Source organism: Morone saxatilis, unplaced genomic scaffold, assembly GCF_004916995.1.
Source record: "Morone saxatilis isolate NCDOM2014 unplaced genomic scaffold, NCSU_SB_2.0 Contig20, whole genome shotgun sequence".
Lineage (NCBI taxonomy): Eukaryota > Metazoa > Chordata > Actinopteri > Moronidae > Morone > Morone saxatilis.
Genome location: NW_023339763.1, coordinates 16,780,351 through 16,797,316, shown reverse-complemented (window position 1 = coordinate 16,797,316; position 16,966 = coordinate 16,780,351). Strand labels below are relative to the sequence as shown.

At 41.8% G+C, this 16,966-nt stretch overlaps 1 protein-coding gene across 2 annotated transcripts in view; it reads right to left on the bottom strand.

The window, feature by feature from the left end:
* Positions 1 to 1,944: 1,944 nt before the first annotated feature.
* nectin3b (nectin cell adhesion molecule 3b) overlaps positions 1,945 to 16,966 on the bottom strand; it is a 26,581-nt gene continuing 11,559 nt past the window's right edge. The window contains exons 4-8 of one of the 2 annotated variants that reach the window (XM_035665953.1): positions 16,604 to 16,721; positions 16,158 to 16,309; positions 5,049 to 5,193; positions 2,785 to 2,887; positions 1,945 to 2,402 (exon numbers count right to left, since the gene is read on the bottom strand). In XM_035665953.1, coding sequence (XP_035521846.1) covers positions 2,229 to 2,402; positions 2,785 to 2,887; positions 5,049 to 5,193; positions 16,158 to 16,309; positions 16,604 to 16,721 — 692 coding nt within the window. In that variant the 3' untranslated portion in view covers positions 1,945 to 2,228. Of the gene's footprint in view, positions 2,403 to 2,784; positions 2,888 to 5,048; positions 5,194 to 9,244; positions 13,575 to 16,157; positions 16,310 to 16,603; positions 16,722 to 16,966 lie in introns of those variants that run through there. The other variant, XM_035665952.1, reaches the window with a different exon arrangement.

Here is a 16,966-nt window from a genome sequence, read left to right as displayed (position 1 = left end):
ACAAGTGTGTTGTTGTCTTAAGTTTGTAAATTAATACAACAAAGAAATTAGTCAGATTTCTCTCAGTGCTTCCCTTTTTACCTGCTAGTTAATGTAATGTGACTTTCCATATATAAAAAGATCTTTGCTTAGTTTGTTTTGAAGTTATATTAGAATTACATGGCTCCTCCACTCTAAAATGTAGACACATCAGCAACTTTAAATACAGTGAGGTTCTCATCGACAGAGAGCAGCCAAGGGTCATATTTACTTTCTATACTCAGTGATGGTAATAAACTCACCACCAGCGGCTGCACTGACATATTTGACCACTAGGTGTTGCTCTTGGAGAGTGTCAGCTACGCCCCTTCACCAGAGGATGGAGAAACCCAGAGCATCAACTGATCTAAAGAAATAAATGACAAACATTTCAACCATCAGTGTGGTGTCAGTACAGTGTGAGCTTCGGCTCTACAAACACTGCATCAGCTACACTGAATGGCCCCGATAATAAAAACAGCTCCTCTGTCTGTTATAAGAAACACAGTGGATACAATGTGACTGTGACCTTGAGATGAATTTCCCTCAAACACGTCAATTCAAACTCTCTCTCAAACCTTCAAGGACTTCTTCTCTTGTTTTCACATGCAGTGACTCAGAGCTTCCATCTCTTTACTTTCAGGAGGTTATTAAACATCTTCATCTATTACACAGCTGTCTGTTTCTACACACAGTGAGAATAGATTATTTTTACAACAACATGCATTTTTAATACATAAATCAAACAAAACAGTTTACGACCATCTAATCTAGAAATGTAAACACTACAGTATACTATATACTGAGAGGGAATACCCCCAAAATGTCAATATGGCACTTTAAACAGTTAGGCCTCCAGATTATTATGATAAAACTCAGACATATTGTACAGGACTGTGAAGTATGTAATCCACTTTAACTTCAACAAACAGTGAATACGCAGCGCAGACTCCCCGCCACACGGTTTCTGAGTCAGTTTACACGTAACAAGTGCATTTCTCTACAGTAAAAAATACTGACATCAGTGATGTCTCACTTTACTGTTTCCCTGATTAGTTCAAGGTTACAACTCTACATAATTACACTGGCACAGAGGCTACGTTTAAATTTTACACATATACAAATCTACAGTTTCTGCTGCCAAAAAGCATTGTGTCATAACATTACAACAGAAAATCACAGAACTGGGACAGAAATACCTTAATTAATCCCTTCATGGTCTGTGTTGCAGTTAGTACATTTGGTCTCAGTGGACCTCAGCGGTTCGGATCTGACGTGGTTTGGTCTAGTGATATGCCTGAGAATAGAGTCTCAGATGTACTCTCTGACAGGGGGGAAGAGGGAAACCGTGTTTGGATTTTTGTGGATAATTACGACCTTCAGTCGTTTTCTACCTACAGCTGCTCATGTACAGTATACTGCACGAGCTGATTAGGAGGCAGATAATGTGAGTTTTGCTCTTTAAAGCACCGACTAAGTGATATCAAACGCTAAATACTTGTAAATACAGGATATTTGCAAAACAGAAATAACAAAAAAAAAAAAAGAATAAAAGGACCAGTTCGACAATACGACTCTGATGTCTGTTCAGTAAATATGAAGCTAGCGCCAGCAGGTGGTAAGGTTAGCTTAGCATGAAGATTGGAAGCAGGAGGAAACGGCTATCCGGGTTCAACCCAAAGGTTAAAATAAAATCATGTCACCTCTAAAGCTCACAAATCAATATGTTGTTCATTTAAATTATGATTGATGACTAATCATTGATCACATGATTAATTTGTACATACAAACTGAATTGTAAAAACACAGTTTGTGGATTTACGGGCGCAGTGACTTCCAGGAGTCTTGTCATCACTGTGAGGTTGCCAGGCAACCAGCAGAGATACAAGTAAATATAAAATGTTGTTTCCAGTCTTTGTGCCAAGCTAAGCTGTAGCTTCATATCTGACAAACCAGAGTCGTATCGATCTTCTCATCAAACTGCATCACCCAAAATGTTGAACTACTCCTATATGACAAATAACATTTAACAATGTTAAGTAAAAGGTGTGAAAACTCCTTGTGAAGAGAGCCGTTGCCCTCTAATGCTGCCAGCTGTTTCCTCCTCTGGATTGACGGCTCAGTGCATCAGGTGAAGCCTGTACACTCCATGTTACTCAGACAGAGTGAATGACTGTCAGGTGCTTGGTGGGCTGTGTTCAGGATGTCTGTCACACATAGTGTTCCCGGTGGTTGATGTACACCCGATCTGTCCCACTCTGATGACACACCCACTCCAGGCGGGACGGCTGCTGGGTGGGGCTTTGTATTCCTGGTGGTCCTGACCTTGTTGTGGGTGGGTGCTGCCCATCAGTCAGCTCGTACTGGCGCTCCGCCCTGCGAGTCTGCAGGGTTAAACAAAAGATTAACCTTCTCATGTGATTTCTTCGCATCGGACAGTCATGTTGAGCGTTAGAAAAAACAGGAATAGTTTTTTTCCTTCAGCCTCTTTCTGGGTGAGACTAAAAAAAGTACAGGCTTATGAAAGCTTGGGCTGAGAGCACAAATTAAAATTTAAACGACCCTACATATTAAATGAGTACAGCCATTAGGCCTCCTGCTTAATAAACACAGAGAATGACATTGGTCAGCATCTAGGATGTTATTACTTCCTGTTGGGACCCAGCACTCATCAATAGCTAACCCAGTGTTAGTCTTTGTGCTGTAGTGATACATGATGATTCAGATACACCTAAATGTGGTCATGAAAAGGGAGTGGGGGTTTACCTGACAGAGCCAGGCCACTTGTGATGCGTGGACACCCAGAGGAACAGCCGGTGCTCTCCCGCAGTAGGGAGGGGGCGGCTTGTGTGTTGGAGGAAGGTCAATCCTTCAGAGACAGAAAAAGAGAAACCACAATGAAGAGAGATTTTAGTTTTCCAGAACAGACAGATGCCTTAAAAGAGAAAACTGTAATTAGACGGAAGCAGCATAAAGCAATTAGTTTAGTGGTGCAAATTCAATTATTGGAAAAGATTTGAGCGGGGCTGCCTAAGGGAACACCTTTTGAGTCAAATGTTGCTTTCTCTGAGACAATCACCCTGGTGATGTCACAGTGATGTAATCTGGGTTATACTGGGTTGGGCCTTGACATTATATACATTTTTATAGAGAGTGGAGTTTTAAAAAAGTGGGAATTTACCAAGCAGAGGATTAAAAAGAAGATGCTATTGAGTTGCATTATGGGAGATGTAGGATCCAGCATTTTTGCAGCTTGCCCCACTCTAGGGAATAAAAGAATATTTCAGCCTCTGCTGCATCGATTTTGAGCTTCATGGAGGTACAATACTAAATCACTGGAGTGTCCCTTTAGGCAGTGGTATCCAGTGATACTAATGCCATCATGTCTAAATCAACAGGGTTTAGGATATTTGACAACATGGGTTTAAGGGTGATTGACTTTCATACGTGGCAGTAAACTGGAAGATTTTTGACAGCTGTTCTGAAATCCCTCATTGTTGCGAGTTCCTCTCAACCACAAGAGTCATTTTCTCATTTATTGAAATCCTCCACCACAAAACTTGAACCTAGAAACTGACCTTGACCATTCATAAAATGGTGTCATGACAGACATTGATTTTCTAACACTGTATATCACTCGACGCTGCTCTTCTCTTTCATACTTGGGATGAGAGGCGGTAAGAGATTATAGTAAGTGCTCTCAGTGACACGCTTCGTGTGTGATGAAGGAGAGGGATGAGGCCTGCATCCACCTGCCCCCCCCGTCATCCCACTGGGACTCCCAGCCACGGTCACACTTAAGATGCTAAGTTTGTCGTGGCATTGACCACAGACCAACACACGGCTAGATGCACCGTCCTGTAGTGTCAGCGTAGTGATGCGGGGAGCACACACATGCACAAATGTTAGTTGCCGATGTTCTGACAGTCAGCGGTGTCTGGAGGAGGGCCTTCATCGTCACTGTTTTAGACTAAAACTCAGTCTGAGGAATGCACAGCAAATGTCTTTCAAATTCCCTAAAAGAGGGTGCTGTCACTGAAATTAGGATGCAACATTTTACGGAGGACAGTATGTTTTGAGTGAGGAAAGGAATGTCAATGAGTGCTTTTAGTAGTAGAATACAATAGCTGAGGAAAAAGTGAAATAATCCAAAAGCCTTTAGTGTAACAATAACACAAAGTATGACCATTCTCTGATGATCAATTCTTCCTTTTGTGCTCCGCCATTATAAGCTCCAAACAGTTTCAGTTCCTTTTTCATACATCATTGCCGACATGAAATTTGTATTTTGGGAGGATTAACCAGGAATAACATTTACTCAGCAGCCTTCCTTAAGAGATGACTTGCTACATGCATGTAACTGTGTTTCCCTGGAGTGAGCATGCTCAATGACACACTAACAGGGATGGATGAGGGGATCAATCTGCAACCTTGCAGATATGGTCCACAGGTTCATAAAAATGTAATAATGTAAGGGGATAGTGAAGAGATTGGACGCATTGGACGCATAAAGTACAGCTTTGTGTTGCTATGTGGACTTAAATATTGCATAGAATTGAAACAAACCCTCACAGTTTCATCCATGTGCACTAAAACACAAAGAAGATCCTGCACAGGACTGTAATTTACAAACTGTTACTATCAGATCATAGACAACAGAGACAGATAAAACAAAGATCACACAAACCATTTAATGTCAGTCACAAGACTCTGGCAGAGTGCGACCCAGCTCCTGCTGTATATAAGTTATTCTTCTTTGCTCTAACATTAACATGAGTGCTGGTGCACTATAGGAACAGACTGAACAAAATAGGACAAGGGCTTGCTGCCAAGACAGCAATTATCTGCCACCCCTCAACCTTGTCCTGCAGCCTCCCTGCTCCAGGGCGCGCACCATTGCAGCACTCTCCACAGGAGTAAGTAGCAACTCCCTGAACCCACCGATGGGCTACAGTCAACCTCACAAGGTATCCTGTCATTAATTAACCAGCCGAGTGTGTTCTGTGGCATGAAATATTTGTCAGACTTACACTTTGTCTGTGAAGGCCGGGGGCGGGGCCTTGCGAGCAGTGAGGATCACGATGATGAAGACAGCGATGAGAAAGAGAGCAAGGACTGCACCCATCACAGCTCCGGCCACGGCGATAGAGTTTGACCTCTCAGCCTGAGACTGGTCTGAGAGAGAGCAGAGATAGGCTTTCAGTGTATTACAAAGACAGTAACATCAACATGAAAGTAGGTACAAGGCACAGAGTCAAAGGCCTGCTGTAAATGAGCTGAAGCTCATAATGTTTAGTTTTTGTAGCACGGATATTTGTTTTTTTATTTAACAAGGAAATACTGTTGCAAACAATTCAGACGTTGCAGATGACTTCTGTAGACCTTTTTTAAGTAAAAGCTTCAAAAGAGGGGTATTTAGTGACGTATTTTTATCTTATAGAACAAAATGTGAAATGATGGAAAAACTTGTTTCAGGCATCCAAATAAAAGCCTATACAAAAAACACACACAGACAAGCAAAAATGCTAACTCATCTCCAGGTTTTAGGACTGCAGCAGCTCCAGCAGACAAAGAATGTTACAGTTCATGTTTTGTTTATTTGTATTTTGGGAGGGTGTGTGTATGTTTGTGGTCTGACAATTAACATTTTAAACCTGCAACACGTAAGAGCTTTGTTAGCTAGAGCACAGTTTGTTCTGAAGAGCACAAACATGCTCTGAGTGTGTCCTCTGTCCGCCTTGTTACTCTGGAGAGGAAAGGTTTGACATTTGTTAGAAGAAAGGGGATAGAAAGATGTAAATGCCAAAAGAAAAGGAAGCATATAAGCCTGTAAAACCAAGTGACTGGAAAATATTAATGCTGAGGCCATGTCAAAAATATGCACAAAGGGAAATAAAAATGTCATATTCTTCTATCATATTTTATTAAAAAATACATTTTATATAAAAATGGAGCTTGATGAGACACATTGACGTGGTGAAAAGTGGTCAAATCTCAAAGGTGCACACACACCACACAATAAAACAGTGGCTATACTCTAAACTCACTTATTGCCTGTCAAAGGCTCAAGACTTAAAGCAACATTGTTTATTATCTTCTTTACCTGTAGGGGGAAACATTGACATAAATACACATCTGTCTGCAGGTCTTAATTATTGTAGGTGTACAAGTCTGAAACTGACTCAACAGCTGGAGAATCTGCAACTTGATTAAACAGATCGAGTTAAAGGAAACTTTATTTTGGGAAATATAAAAAAATGTAATATAATAGAAACTCTGCTTACTCACTCACTTGCTGAGAGTAAGTGAGAGGATTGATACCACTCTCATTGCTGTCCATTGAATGTAAAGCTATAGTCAGCGGGCCGTTAGCTTAGCTTAGCTTAGTCTCCAACTCCAGGAAGTCACCGCCGCAGCCGCACACCATAGGAGAAAACCACAATCCCGCCACCCATGCAACTGCAGTATTTCCGCTTCTGTTTTTGTACACAACAAACAAGATAAAATGTTTTAATTAGTGAGTTTTAGAAGTGCTGGATGGTGGATTTTATTACCTTTTGACAGAGCCAGGCTAGCGGTTTCCCCCGTCTTTATGCTAAGCTAAGCTAACCACATGTTGGCTGTAGCTTCATATTTACCGTACATTCATGAATGTGGCGCTAACTCTCATCAAGAAGGTGAACATTTCCCAACTATTTAAATTTGTTAAACAAGTCCCACTTTAAAACACTCCAAACTACTGCCAGTACATTAGCTTTTTGAATGGATGTTTCCTTTATGTGACTAAATCCGTATTAGATAATATGTATGTTCAGATTAACTAATATGTATAATAGGAGGGTGGCAGCAGTTTAATCCTGCATCGTATATCTTCACCTCCCTCCATCCATCCTTGTCTCTGTATTGTCCTTCCTCTGTCTTTTGTGTGTGTCGAGCTCTAGATGTTGATGTAATGTCTGCAGAATTAGCTTTGTTTGACCATATGCTTGCATACGCTCCATGTTGTCCAGTGAGGGGATTAGGATTAATTGTGATTAAGCAAGCTTTGACCAATCAGCAGTAATGTGTAAAACTGTGATTGTGGGACATTGAAGGAACTGGAGGACAAAAGGTGACGGGTGGAAAAAAAGAAAAACCCAAGTGTGTGATGGTCAATTCCAGTTGATTTAGCTGTTGAGGTGGGAGGGGGGGGGATCAATAATGTGCTGAGATGAGAATCCTAAATAACAGTTCAATTATGATGCAGATTGAACAAGCTGGGACTCATGAGCTCGCCCCTGAAAGCCACTTCTTCCTCCTTTTACCCCCTCCCCCTCTTCCCACTTCTCCCTTCATGCCGTCCTCTACCAGTTAATAGCCGTTCGATTACCTTTGATGGCTGCTGAACTATGACAAGAGCTTCTTGAGCTGATCAAAACGCCTTTAAAAATGCAGTTCATCAAACTGTCTGCTGTAATTCCTAGTGACATTTTCACAGACATTCATGATGGAAGGAATAAAAAGTGCTTTAAACCTGCAACGCATAAAGCACCTTAAGTTGTCTTTAATTCAGGAGTATACCTCGTTTATTAAACATGAATCAAAATTATTTGGGATAAATATATTCATGCATCGTCTGTTTTTCCTCCATTTAAACATTTCATTGGTCCAAATATCATCCCTTCTGGAGGGGCTTAGATTAGTGGTGTTAGTGGGGGATCAACTGTCCCCAAACTGGGATCTGGCTCCGGTGCAAGGCTCTTTCTGTCTCTCTTACTTCCACACACACACACACACACACACACACACACACACAAAACCGCTGCGAAGCCAGGAAAAGTGCATGCCGATGCTGTGCGAGGTCAGTGTAGCAGACAGGCTCATCATGAATTAAACAGTGCACCTTGGTGGCATGGGGCGGGAACGGAGGGACGGCAAGGCAACCTCCCACCCCCACCCATCTTTAAACCTTAATAGCAGGTTCAAGGGGTCATGCTGTTGCCCAGACAAGAGAGCCCTCAGGGAGCAGATGTTGGAGTAGTAGTGGGGGTGGGGTGGGGGGGTTAGAGCAGTAGGTGGTCTGTCATTTTTCTCTCTGACATCTATTTCAATATTTTCAGCTCAATGATGGTGACAATTTGTTAATATCAAAGTCTCTCTCTCTCTTACACAGTGCTGCATCCCTCTACGCTGCCTGAGACGTTCGCTCACTCCTTTGTGGATTGTGAAAAGTATCCTAGGAAACTGTTGTGTATCGCAGGCGAGAAACAAACCCACTGATCTCCTACACGAGCGTCTCAAACAAACTCCGGCATCGCTTGGCTGACATCATTACTACTGAGCCCGCTTCACTTTGGTAAAGCTCCACCATGTATTCTCAGACTGAGCATGCCCCGTTTCAAGGTCAGAAAGACAGCAACTGCTGTGACCATGATAAGATCTGCGGAAGACAGAGAGGTCAGCTGAAATAAAGACTTTTAGAGCAAGTGTGTCTTGAGGACCTGGAGTCCGAGCTAAACAGTGTCAAGGTCACATCTGCGTGATATGTCCTTATAGCCAGAGGAGCTCTCTGTAGTGCAGCGGGGCGTAATGGGCCATTTTCAATTCCAGTGGCTAATTCTCCCTTTCTGCTCTGCCTTTCACAGCAGCACAGTTAAACTCTAAGCTCCACGCAGCCCCCCTTGCATCCCTCTCTCCCTCCGCTTTCTGTGGCCAGGTAGAGCTTGTAGGAAGACAGCCTCCCATCAGCAGCTCTAGATGAGCTTGTTGCCATGGGGACAGTCAATGGGCTGGAGAGTGGGGACTTTGGGCCAGACATAAACACTCAGCATTTAATTTTACCAGCTGGTAGACAGTGGGAGAAAAGACACAGAGGGGGGGGTGAATTCACAAAGGAGATGAGCTATAGGGAAGAGTGAGGGCCTTTCTGTCCTGAAAACAAAGCAAACTAGGACTGAAGGAGAGAGCGAAGGAGGTGCTGGATCTCCCCCGACTACAGAAATACCAGTGGCGAAGAACACTATCAAAGCCTTCTTGGATACTAGAGAGTAATGAAGATAAGCTGAAGTGAGGAAACATGAATTACATCATGTGCGGCGTCCCACATGTGCGCACTGGATTGGGGTGGGTATCGCAGCATTATGCGTTAGGGAGCTAGAGATGATGTCATTTATAGAAGCACAAAGAGGAGCAGAGACTGAGCAGTCTGAGTAATGGCTTAAAAAACCTCCAGAGAAAATAACTCACAGGTGCTAAGGTGCTTTATTGAACTAAAGTATCTCAAAAAGATTGACAAAATAATGCTCCACTGTTGTCACAGACATAAATATTTTTTTTTTTCTCCTTCCAGAAACTTACATTTTCTCCAGTATATACAAAAACATGACCACAAGGTGCTTTTCATCGACAATGTGAGACTGAAGTTAATTCTTCACTCGTTTGAACAACAGTGCTTCTACAGAAACCAAAACCCCTGACAGATACCTGTGAAGTAGAGATCATTTAACTCATTTTACATCAAAATTCATTCAAGCTTTGTATTTTTGTGTGTGTGTGTTTTAATGCCTCTAGGTTTGCAAATATACTGTGTCGTGAACTGTCCATGGTGACCAGGGCAGAAAAGTGAATATGGCACTATGGAGTCTTCCTAACACACCAATATGCTGCGACAAATCAAAACAAATAAATCTCACAAAACAACAAAACATGTTCTTACATCCATAAGTAAACAATAATAAGAAAACACTTAAATTTCTTCTTCTAGGCATCTAAGGCACTAGTGTATTTCTCAACCCAAAGTGAAGGATATTTCTCAAGGTAAAGATATTGATGACTGATCTCTATACAAAATGTCACAGTACAAAAGAACTTCATTAATCCAGGGGTGCAGACTGACGAGTCAAGCAAAAATAGTATATTGATTAGTGGAATTTCTGTCTTAGTGCATAGAGGCAAACACATGGAGGGGGTCTGGCTGCTGCACTTCCTGTTATTCTCTGCATTTATGTGAAAGGTACCGGAAACGCAGAATGAAAAAGGCATCAGCAGCATGCCCACCCTCAAAACGTTTAATTCAACAATCTAAACAGCGATTGATATGCTCTCATTAAAGGGTCAGTTCACCCAAATTAAGAAACACACATTGTCACTTACATGTATGTATGTGCAGATAGTTTGGGATTTATTAACCCAGGTTCGTAGATATGTGTCTCTCAGATTTCAACCTCCACCCCACTACAATAAAAGGTGGATAGAAAGTTTGTTTGTGAAGCTCATGACACTGAAAAACTGCATGACGGCAATTTTACAGGATCATCTCTTTACAGACACATTGTTCTGGTTAGTTAAGGTGCTCCACACTGTAAATGTTTTATCCCTGGAACTACATTCTACCAAAGAAATTGTGTTTTAGGCAAGAGGAAACTGTAGTAGAAATCTGTTAATGTATTTGGAGTGAACTGAAACTTAAGTAGTTGTTGGAATTAGAAGCTTTTGACTTATGGAAATAAATTAGTTCTAGTGTACCGCACAGCGTTTGAAATGAGTTGAAATTACATGAATTGCAGTACAGGGGTCATATTCTCTGCTTGCAAGTTACAGTGGCACATTATCAAATCTCACTGAGAACTGCAGCCTATTCACTGCACAAAATTCACACCCTGACAAATAATTAGCGAGGGTTCATACGGATGTAACTAATTCCCATTTTGATGACTGTTACTGTAATATTAAAGTGGCCTACAGCATCTTTTCACTTCTACTTCAGGCTACAAGACCTTGTATACAACAGTGATACGTTAGTCATTTATATAAGCTTATAATCAGTTGTTAGCTAGTCAGCAATACTTATGTGAGACACTGTCATCATATTTATACATACAAGTTAAACAAATATTTGGCATCCGGCAGCAAATATTGTATATGTGACCATACTAAGTTGGCATGTATTCACAAACACTAGTGTACATGAAAGAAACTGTTGGATCTCCTCCATGCTGTCTGGTAAATAGGTGCATGTGCCAAAAATACTTAAGATTGTATCTGTGTGTACCTGATCACGTTCAAAAACTGAAATGTATCTTCTATAATAAAATCCTCCTCCATAATAAAACACATTCTCCTCAGTTCAGTCACAGTACTTGGTGTGTCCTGCTTTACCGTTTGAGAGTCTTGATTAGCAATGAAATGTGTCTGGTTACAAGAGAATGCAGATTTTAGTGTAAATCCAGCCATTAGAAAAAAAAAAAAAGAAAAAAGAAGAGCACAGGTGCATCATTTTATAGCCACTATATAATTATGAGACCTAAAGAAGATTTAATTATCAGTGCAACTAAATATTGTCTGTCCCATGGCTGCTAAAAAGATAAGTGGAGGTTTTGATAACCACAGGTGACAGTGGCAGCACTTTAATCACATCATGTATATTTTACTGTGGTAATAATAATAATAATAATAAATGCTAGATCTAAAGAAAACTGGTGAACATGATTAGAGCGTGCAGTTGCACACACGGAGTAAGTAACAGAAAGCCTATTAAAGGCCTTAGATTGTAATTGTGACACAGTCATGTCTAGTTTCTAAAGATTACTCAGAGAAGTGAAATGAGTCCATCGGAGGTTATTTGTAGTAGAGTGTACTGGCTGCACTCTTGAATGATTTCTTTGTGTAACAAAATACTTTGTGAGTAGGAGGCCAGTGTATGGTGGCTGCCATACTGTAGCCTGCTTCTGACAATGCCCCTGCTAATAGCTCTCTTTAACCTCCAAGAGCCCTGGTTTGGTGCCAGAGTGCAAATTCTCAAACACATCCGTTATAACATTATTATGACAGGAGAATGTGTTTGTGGTTAACTGAAGAGGACAACTAACCTGAAATGATACCCAAAATCAGTAAGTTACACAAATGTTAAAAAGGTTGAACAGATGTAACATTATTCCAGCTTATTTAAACTTGCAGAATTTTGTAGCACATTTGCATATCAAGGCTTGACTGTCTGTTGTTACAGTGGACGGAGCCTCGTTCACGCAGACCTCCCTGCTTGCCCTTTGTGCATCCTTCCCTCCTGGGGATAAGAGATGAGCCGAGGACATGAGTAGAAATGCTCTTAAGGTTCCCACCACTCTAAGCCATCAGTTTTAAAGGACATAACTAGGACATCAGTGGTCAAGTCCTCAAGCTCACAAGTTTCCCATCGAGTTACATAAAGGGTAGACATTTTACTAGAAAATAAATGATGTCGTTGTCCATTATAAAGTTTTGCAAAAGGCAGTGCAATACGATTCATGAGCATTAATCAGTGTGTCATCAATCATAAAGGAATTGTTTTTTTAAATTAGCCTATTCACCTCTGCTGTGTCCTACGTATGAGTTTTGGGAAAAAGGACCTGTGACCATCTGAACTTCATGGATTTATTTCTAGTCATATTCAGAGGTCACAGATTTTGTGTATAAGTGTAAGCAATAAGTACCGCATAGCCTGAGAGGGCTCATTTTGTAGAAGAAAAAACAAAACCCAAACAACTTTCTTCTACACCAATCAAGTGTGATCAGTTAGCCCCCGGGGCTTCCACCCAACCAAAAGACAGTGATGCTAGATCAGTTGGCAGTCCATGTAGTAAGGCAGAGACAGGACATACATCATGAGCTTTAGTTAGTCTCTACACACAAACTAGTGACATGCCCACTTCTGTAGGCATGCAGATGTTGACTGTCAACGCGGCCGTGCAGTCCACAGTCAGTCCACATCAAGAACAGAAACATTATAACTCAAGTGTCGACCAGGACGCTTGAACAAAACAAGGGAACAACAGAATTGAGATTAGTAGAAGTGTGCATGTGCGTACAGAAGAGAAATTATTTGTTTCTTCCTAATATAATAAAGGAAACCCTCTGGCTCCTGCAGGACCAGGTAGCTTGTCAAACGTACCACTCCCTACGTGAGATGACAGACCCGTCTTTATGAGAGACATAGTCACCCTCGGGCCCACTATCGTAGCAGTCATCTGACACGTAGGGGGAGCCGTTTCCCTGTGGTTTAGGTGAATGAGGGTATCTGGCACATCTGGCCTGCCGCGGACTAGAATACTGTGTGTGTTCGCGGTGGTGATTCTGCTGTTGGCTGCTCTCCCTCATTGCCCTGGTGTAGCCATTAGAGGGATATTCCTCTCCGTTGTAGTTGCTATGGTGACGGCGGTCACGCTCATGTTTGAGCTGGCGGTCACCCCACTCCTCTCGGTCATGGTCCTGATGGTGGGAGCTGCTGCCTGCTTTGGTAGGGTGGAGCTCATGCTGCGTGGGCGCTTTCTGGAGGTCATTGGGGCCCAGGTAGTGCTTGGTGTAGTAGTTCCCGTGGAAGGTCTGCTGTTTCCGTAGGTAACACACACCAACCAGAGACAGAAGTAGTAGCAGGAACAAGGCCCCGCCCACAGCCCCACCCACTATGGAACCAAGATTACTCTCAGGAAGGGCCTCGAGTGTGGGGAAGCTGAGGAGGACATGCCCCTTTTCATCCACTAAGGTGGAGGAGGCAGAGCCAGTAAGGACAGGAGCAGTAATGGTGGAAGGCATGGTGGGAGGATCTAATGGAGGGAAGGAGGGTGAGAGGGGAGTAGAGGGTGGAAGGGAGAGATGAACAGACAGAGAAGCAGAGAATGTCAATGCCAACTACATCAGCATTTTGCTACGTAGGGATAGGTTGACAACTAAACTACCACACATACTAAACTATGGAGTACGTGCATGCAGCAGCCTCGGGTTAGCGCTTCATTCTAATCTAATGCTTCAGAACTTGTGGCTGCAGTCTTCGATTATTCACCAATTATTGTATACAAGTAAAACATGAAAAACTGAAATACATCCCCATAAAAAAATATAATTTGGTATAATGGGCTGACACAACTGACACATCAGAGGATGGACCAAGCAGAGTTCGAGCAGTGCTACCATTAAGATAAAGAGCACCACATCCCTGGCAAGGTTTTTATGACTGTCACCACAAGACAGTGTGTAATACTCTCCAAAGACAAAACCCACAAATCACAGTTAATTATAGACCTGAAATGGCTCATACATTTTGGTTAAAGATTCAAGAGAATACTTAGTATTCCTTGGTCAAAGTAGGCCACGTTGTCACCAGTTCAATAATTTAACAATTAACATGTAAAAAATCTTTAGATATCCCTTACTGATTGTTGTTCTGTATTAGCATCTGTGTGTCTTGCTAACAAAATCTTATTTTAGTACAGTTTCAGGTATTTAAGAGCGAACCAAAGGCTACTGAAGAAATTGAAGATTACTGAATAGAGTATATTGTACACTACAACAGTGAAGGAACAACAAAAACCTGTCTTTCAATCCTTTAACTGAAAATGTATTGTACTTCTTCTGGCTGCCAGAGGCAGTGCTTTCCACCTGGATATTCAATCATGCACACAGTCAAGTACTTAAGTCAACAAAGTCACTTGTAACCTAGGTGATGTATGCCAAGGTTTCTATAAAGGCCTGAACACTCCTGTAATGTTTCATCTCCATCTTGTCACAGTTGCTCAAGCAGATCATATTTCCAGGGCAGTAATAGTTCTGTGAAACTGTTGACACTTCTAAGTCTCATCACTTACTGTAGTAGGCAGGCTACAGGTTTTTTGACCTAAAGAGGCTGCAAACAGATTTCAGCTTTGGGAGGGTATTACTTGTTCATTCTCAACTGGTAGCTTAGGAGGGTCTTCCCTTGGGGACATGCCACATTTTAGGATTGTGTATTGTATCAAAAGGCCAGAGATGTGTTGTCACAACCACCTTTAAAGCTTCATAAGCACAGCTTTGTAACTGGTGAGTAAGTCATTTCTTGCTTTGTTAGCAGATGAGCTTCATCTGTGTAACACATTACCCTAAACCCTCTATCTGCAACTGTCAAGTAAATATATCAGTGTCAGATATCATTTTGGGTGACTGAAATGGCTTAAACAAAAGGTGGTGTGGTCAGGATCCTGGGGTCACTATATGCAGATAGGGTAATTGGAGACAAGGTGGACATATCTGTTGAAGAAATAAAAAGGAAATTGCAATGGGTGACCAGAAGACTAGAAACCCACTGTAATGTTATCCAGCACAACAGTTATGATTAGGGCTGTGTGTGTGTATTAGAACACCAACCTTAAAATGAACTGGATTAGGGGTGATGCCCACAAAACAGAAAAGCCAAAAGACATAATCAGAAGGAGCTGAAGTAATGGAAAGAATCTGAGTCTAAAAGCTTTAATGGTGCTGCAAAATTGCTCTGCCACTTTAACCTCGGTGCCAAGCCAGATGTGTGGAAAAGATTCACATCTTAGAGATGACAAACATGAACCTGAAGGTTTGTAGCATATGAATCGTAAAACTCCCAAGCAGAGGCAGTGAACTGACATGTGTGAGCACAACCACAGAAACACATACAACGGAGAGTATACCAACACGCGTAAGCTCGCACACACACCCGTACAGGTCCTCTCAAAGGAAAATGAAATATGGATGATAAATAATAAATAGGAGTTGAAAAGAACTAGTTAATGTTTTATGAATCTGGGACATCATCTCACAGTCAGGCTGCAGGCTTTTGCCTCTTACTGCATGACACATGCAGAAATAAAAGAAACACAGAAAGGAAGAGAGAAAGATGTAAAAGAAAATCCCATCATAATCAGAACTCCATTCAGGAAGAGAGCCTCCATAGACAAGACAGATTTTGTGAAACCAGAGGAACATGCTCCTCATACACAAAGTGAAAGAGACACGACATACTTAGATGTACAAGTATGTACAAGCCAAGAGGACAGAGCAGAAGCAGAGCACTGTGGTCTAAAGAGGCCTTAAATATTTGCAGCTGTTTGGCACTGGAACTCCCCTTTTGAACATCTGGAGACCCAATGTTAATCAAGGCTAATCAGCATGCAATTAAGACTAAATGAAAGGGTCAAATATTATCAGTGCCAACACACTGTACCACACTTGATAGACTGTCGGTACGTACAGAATGGGCGAGAGTGATACAGTGTCACATTTCAGCTTGAAGGACAATGTCACAGGCAGTGATGATACCCTCTATGACGTGCGTGCACTGTGCTTCCTAAGGGAAGAGCAGGCAATAGGAGTCAGCTGTGTTCTGGTGTGTACAGTCCACTCACCTTGTATGAGAATACGCACATCCCGACTGCGGAGGTTAATGTCATTGGCAACCTCACACCTGTAAACTCCAGAGTCATTCCGCTGGAGGGGACGCAGGAAGAGCAAAGTGCTGTTCATTATTTCCACCCCTTCTGGCATTTCACTGTCCAATCTATGATACACAAGAGAGAAACATTTAGACACACAGACACACCTACACAACTATCCAGATATGTAATCCTGTACATGTGATAAATAATTGAATTGTGACTTGAAGGTTTTTGGATGAGTTAAAGATATTTAAAAATATTTTAAAAGTAAGGCAAGTAAGAACTTTACTTTTCCGTTGCTAATCTTCTAGTTAGCCTTCAGTAGTGTGTCTTTCAAGTTTACTACAACTCAGCGTTTCGGCCTACTTGGTCCATTTTAACACATAAGACAAAAGGGCGATGTCATACACACATACCTGATCCATCTGAAGTGATGAGCCGGTGGGTTTGCGTTGGCCTTGCACATCATTTGAACATTTTCCCGTCCCACATACCAGTCTCCATCATAGCCCACAACTGAGATATCAGGAGCAACTACAAAGAGAGAAAAACAACAACAGCCACAAATGATTGAGATATCACTACAAACTGGCCAGAAACCTGACAAACACTGTTCAACCAAGTTAGATTTTCATATTCTAAAAATATTTCTGCTACATGGAATTTGCATCAGCATACACATCCAAGATGACCATTTTCCTAGGCTGTGTGCAGCATTATATGGAGTCTGAGGTCGGTTATGGCCTAGAGACATGAGCCTGTGTCCTCTAAATACGCAC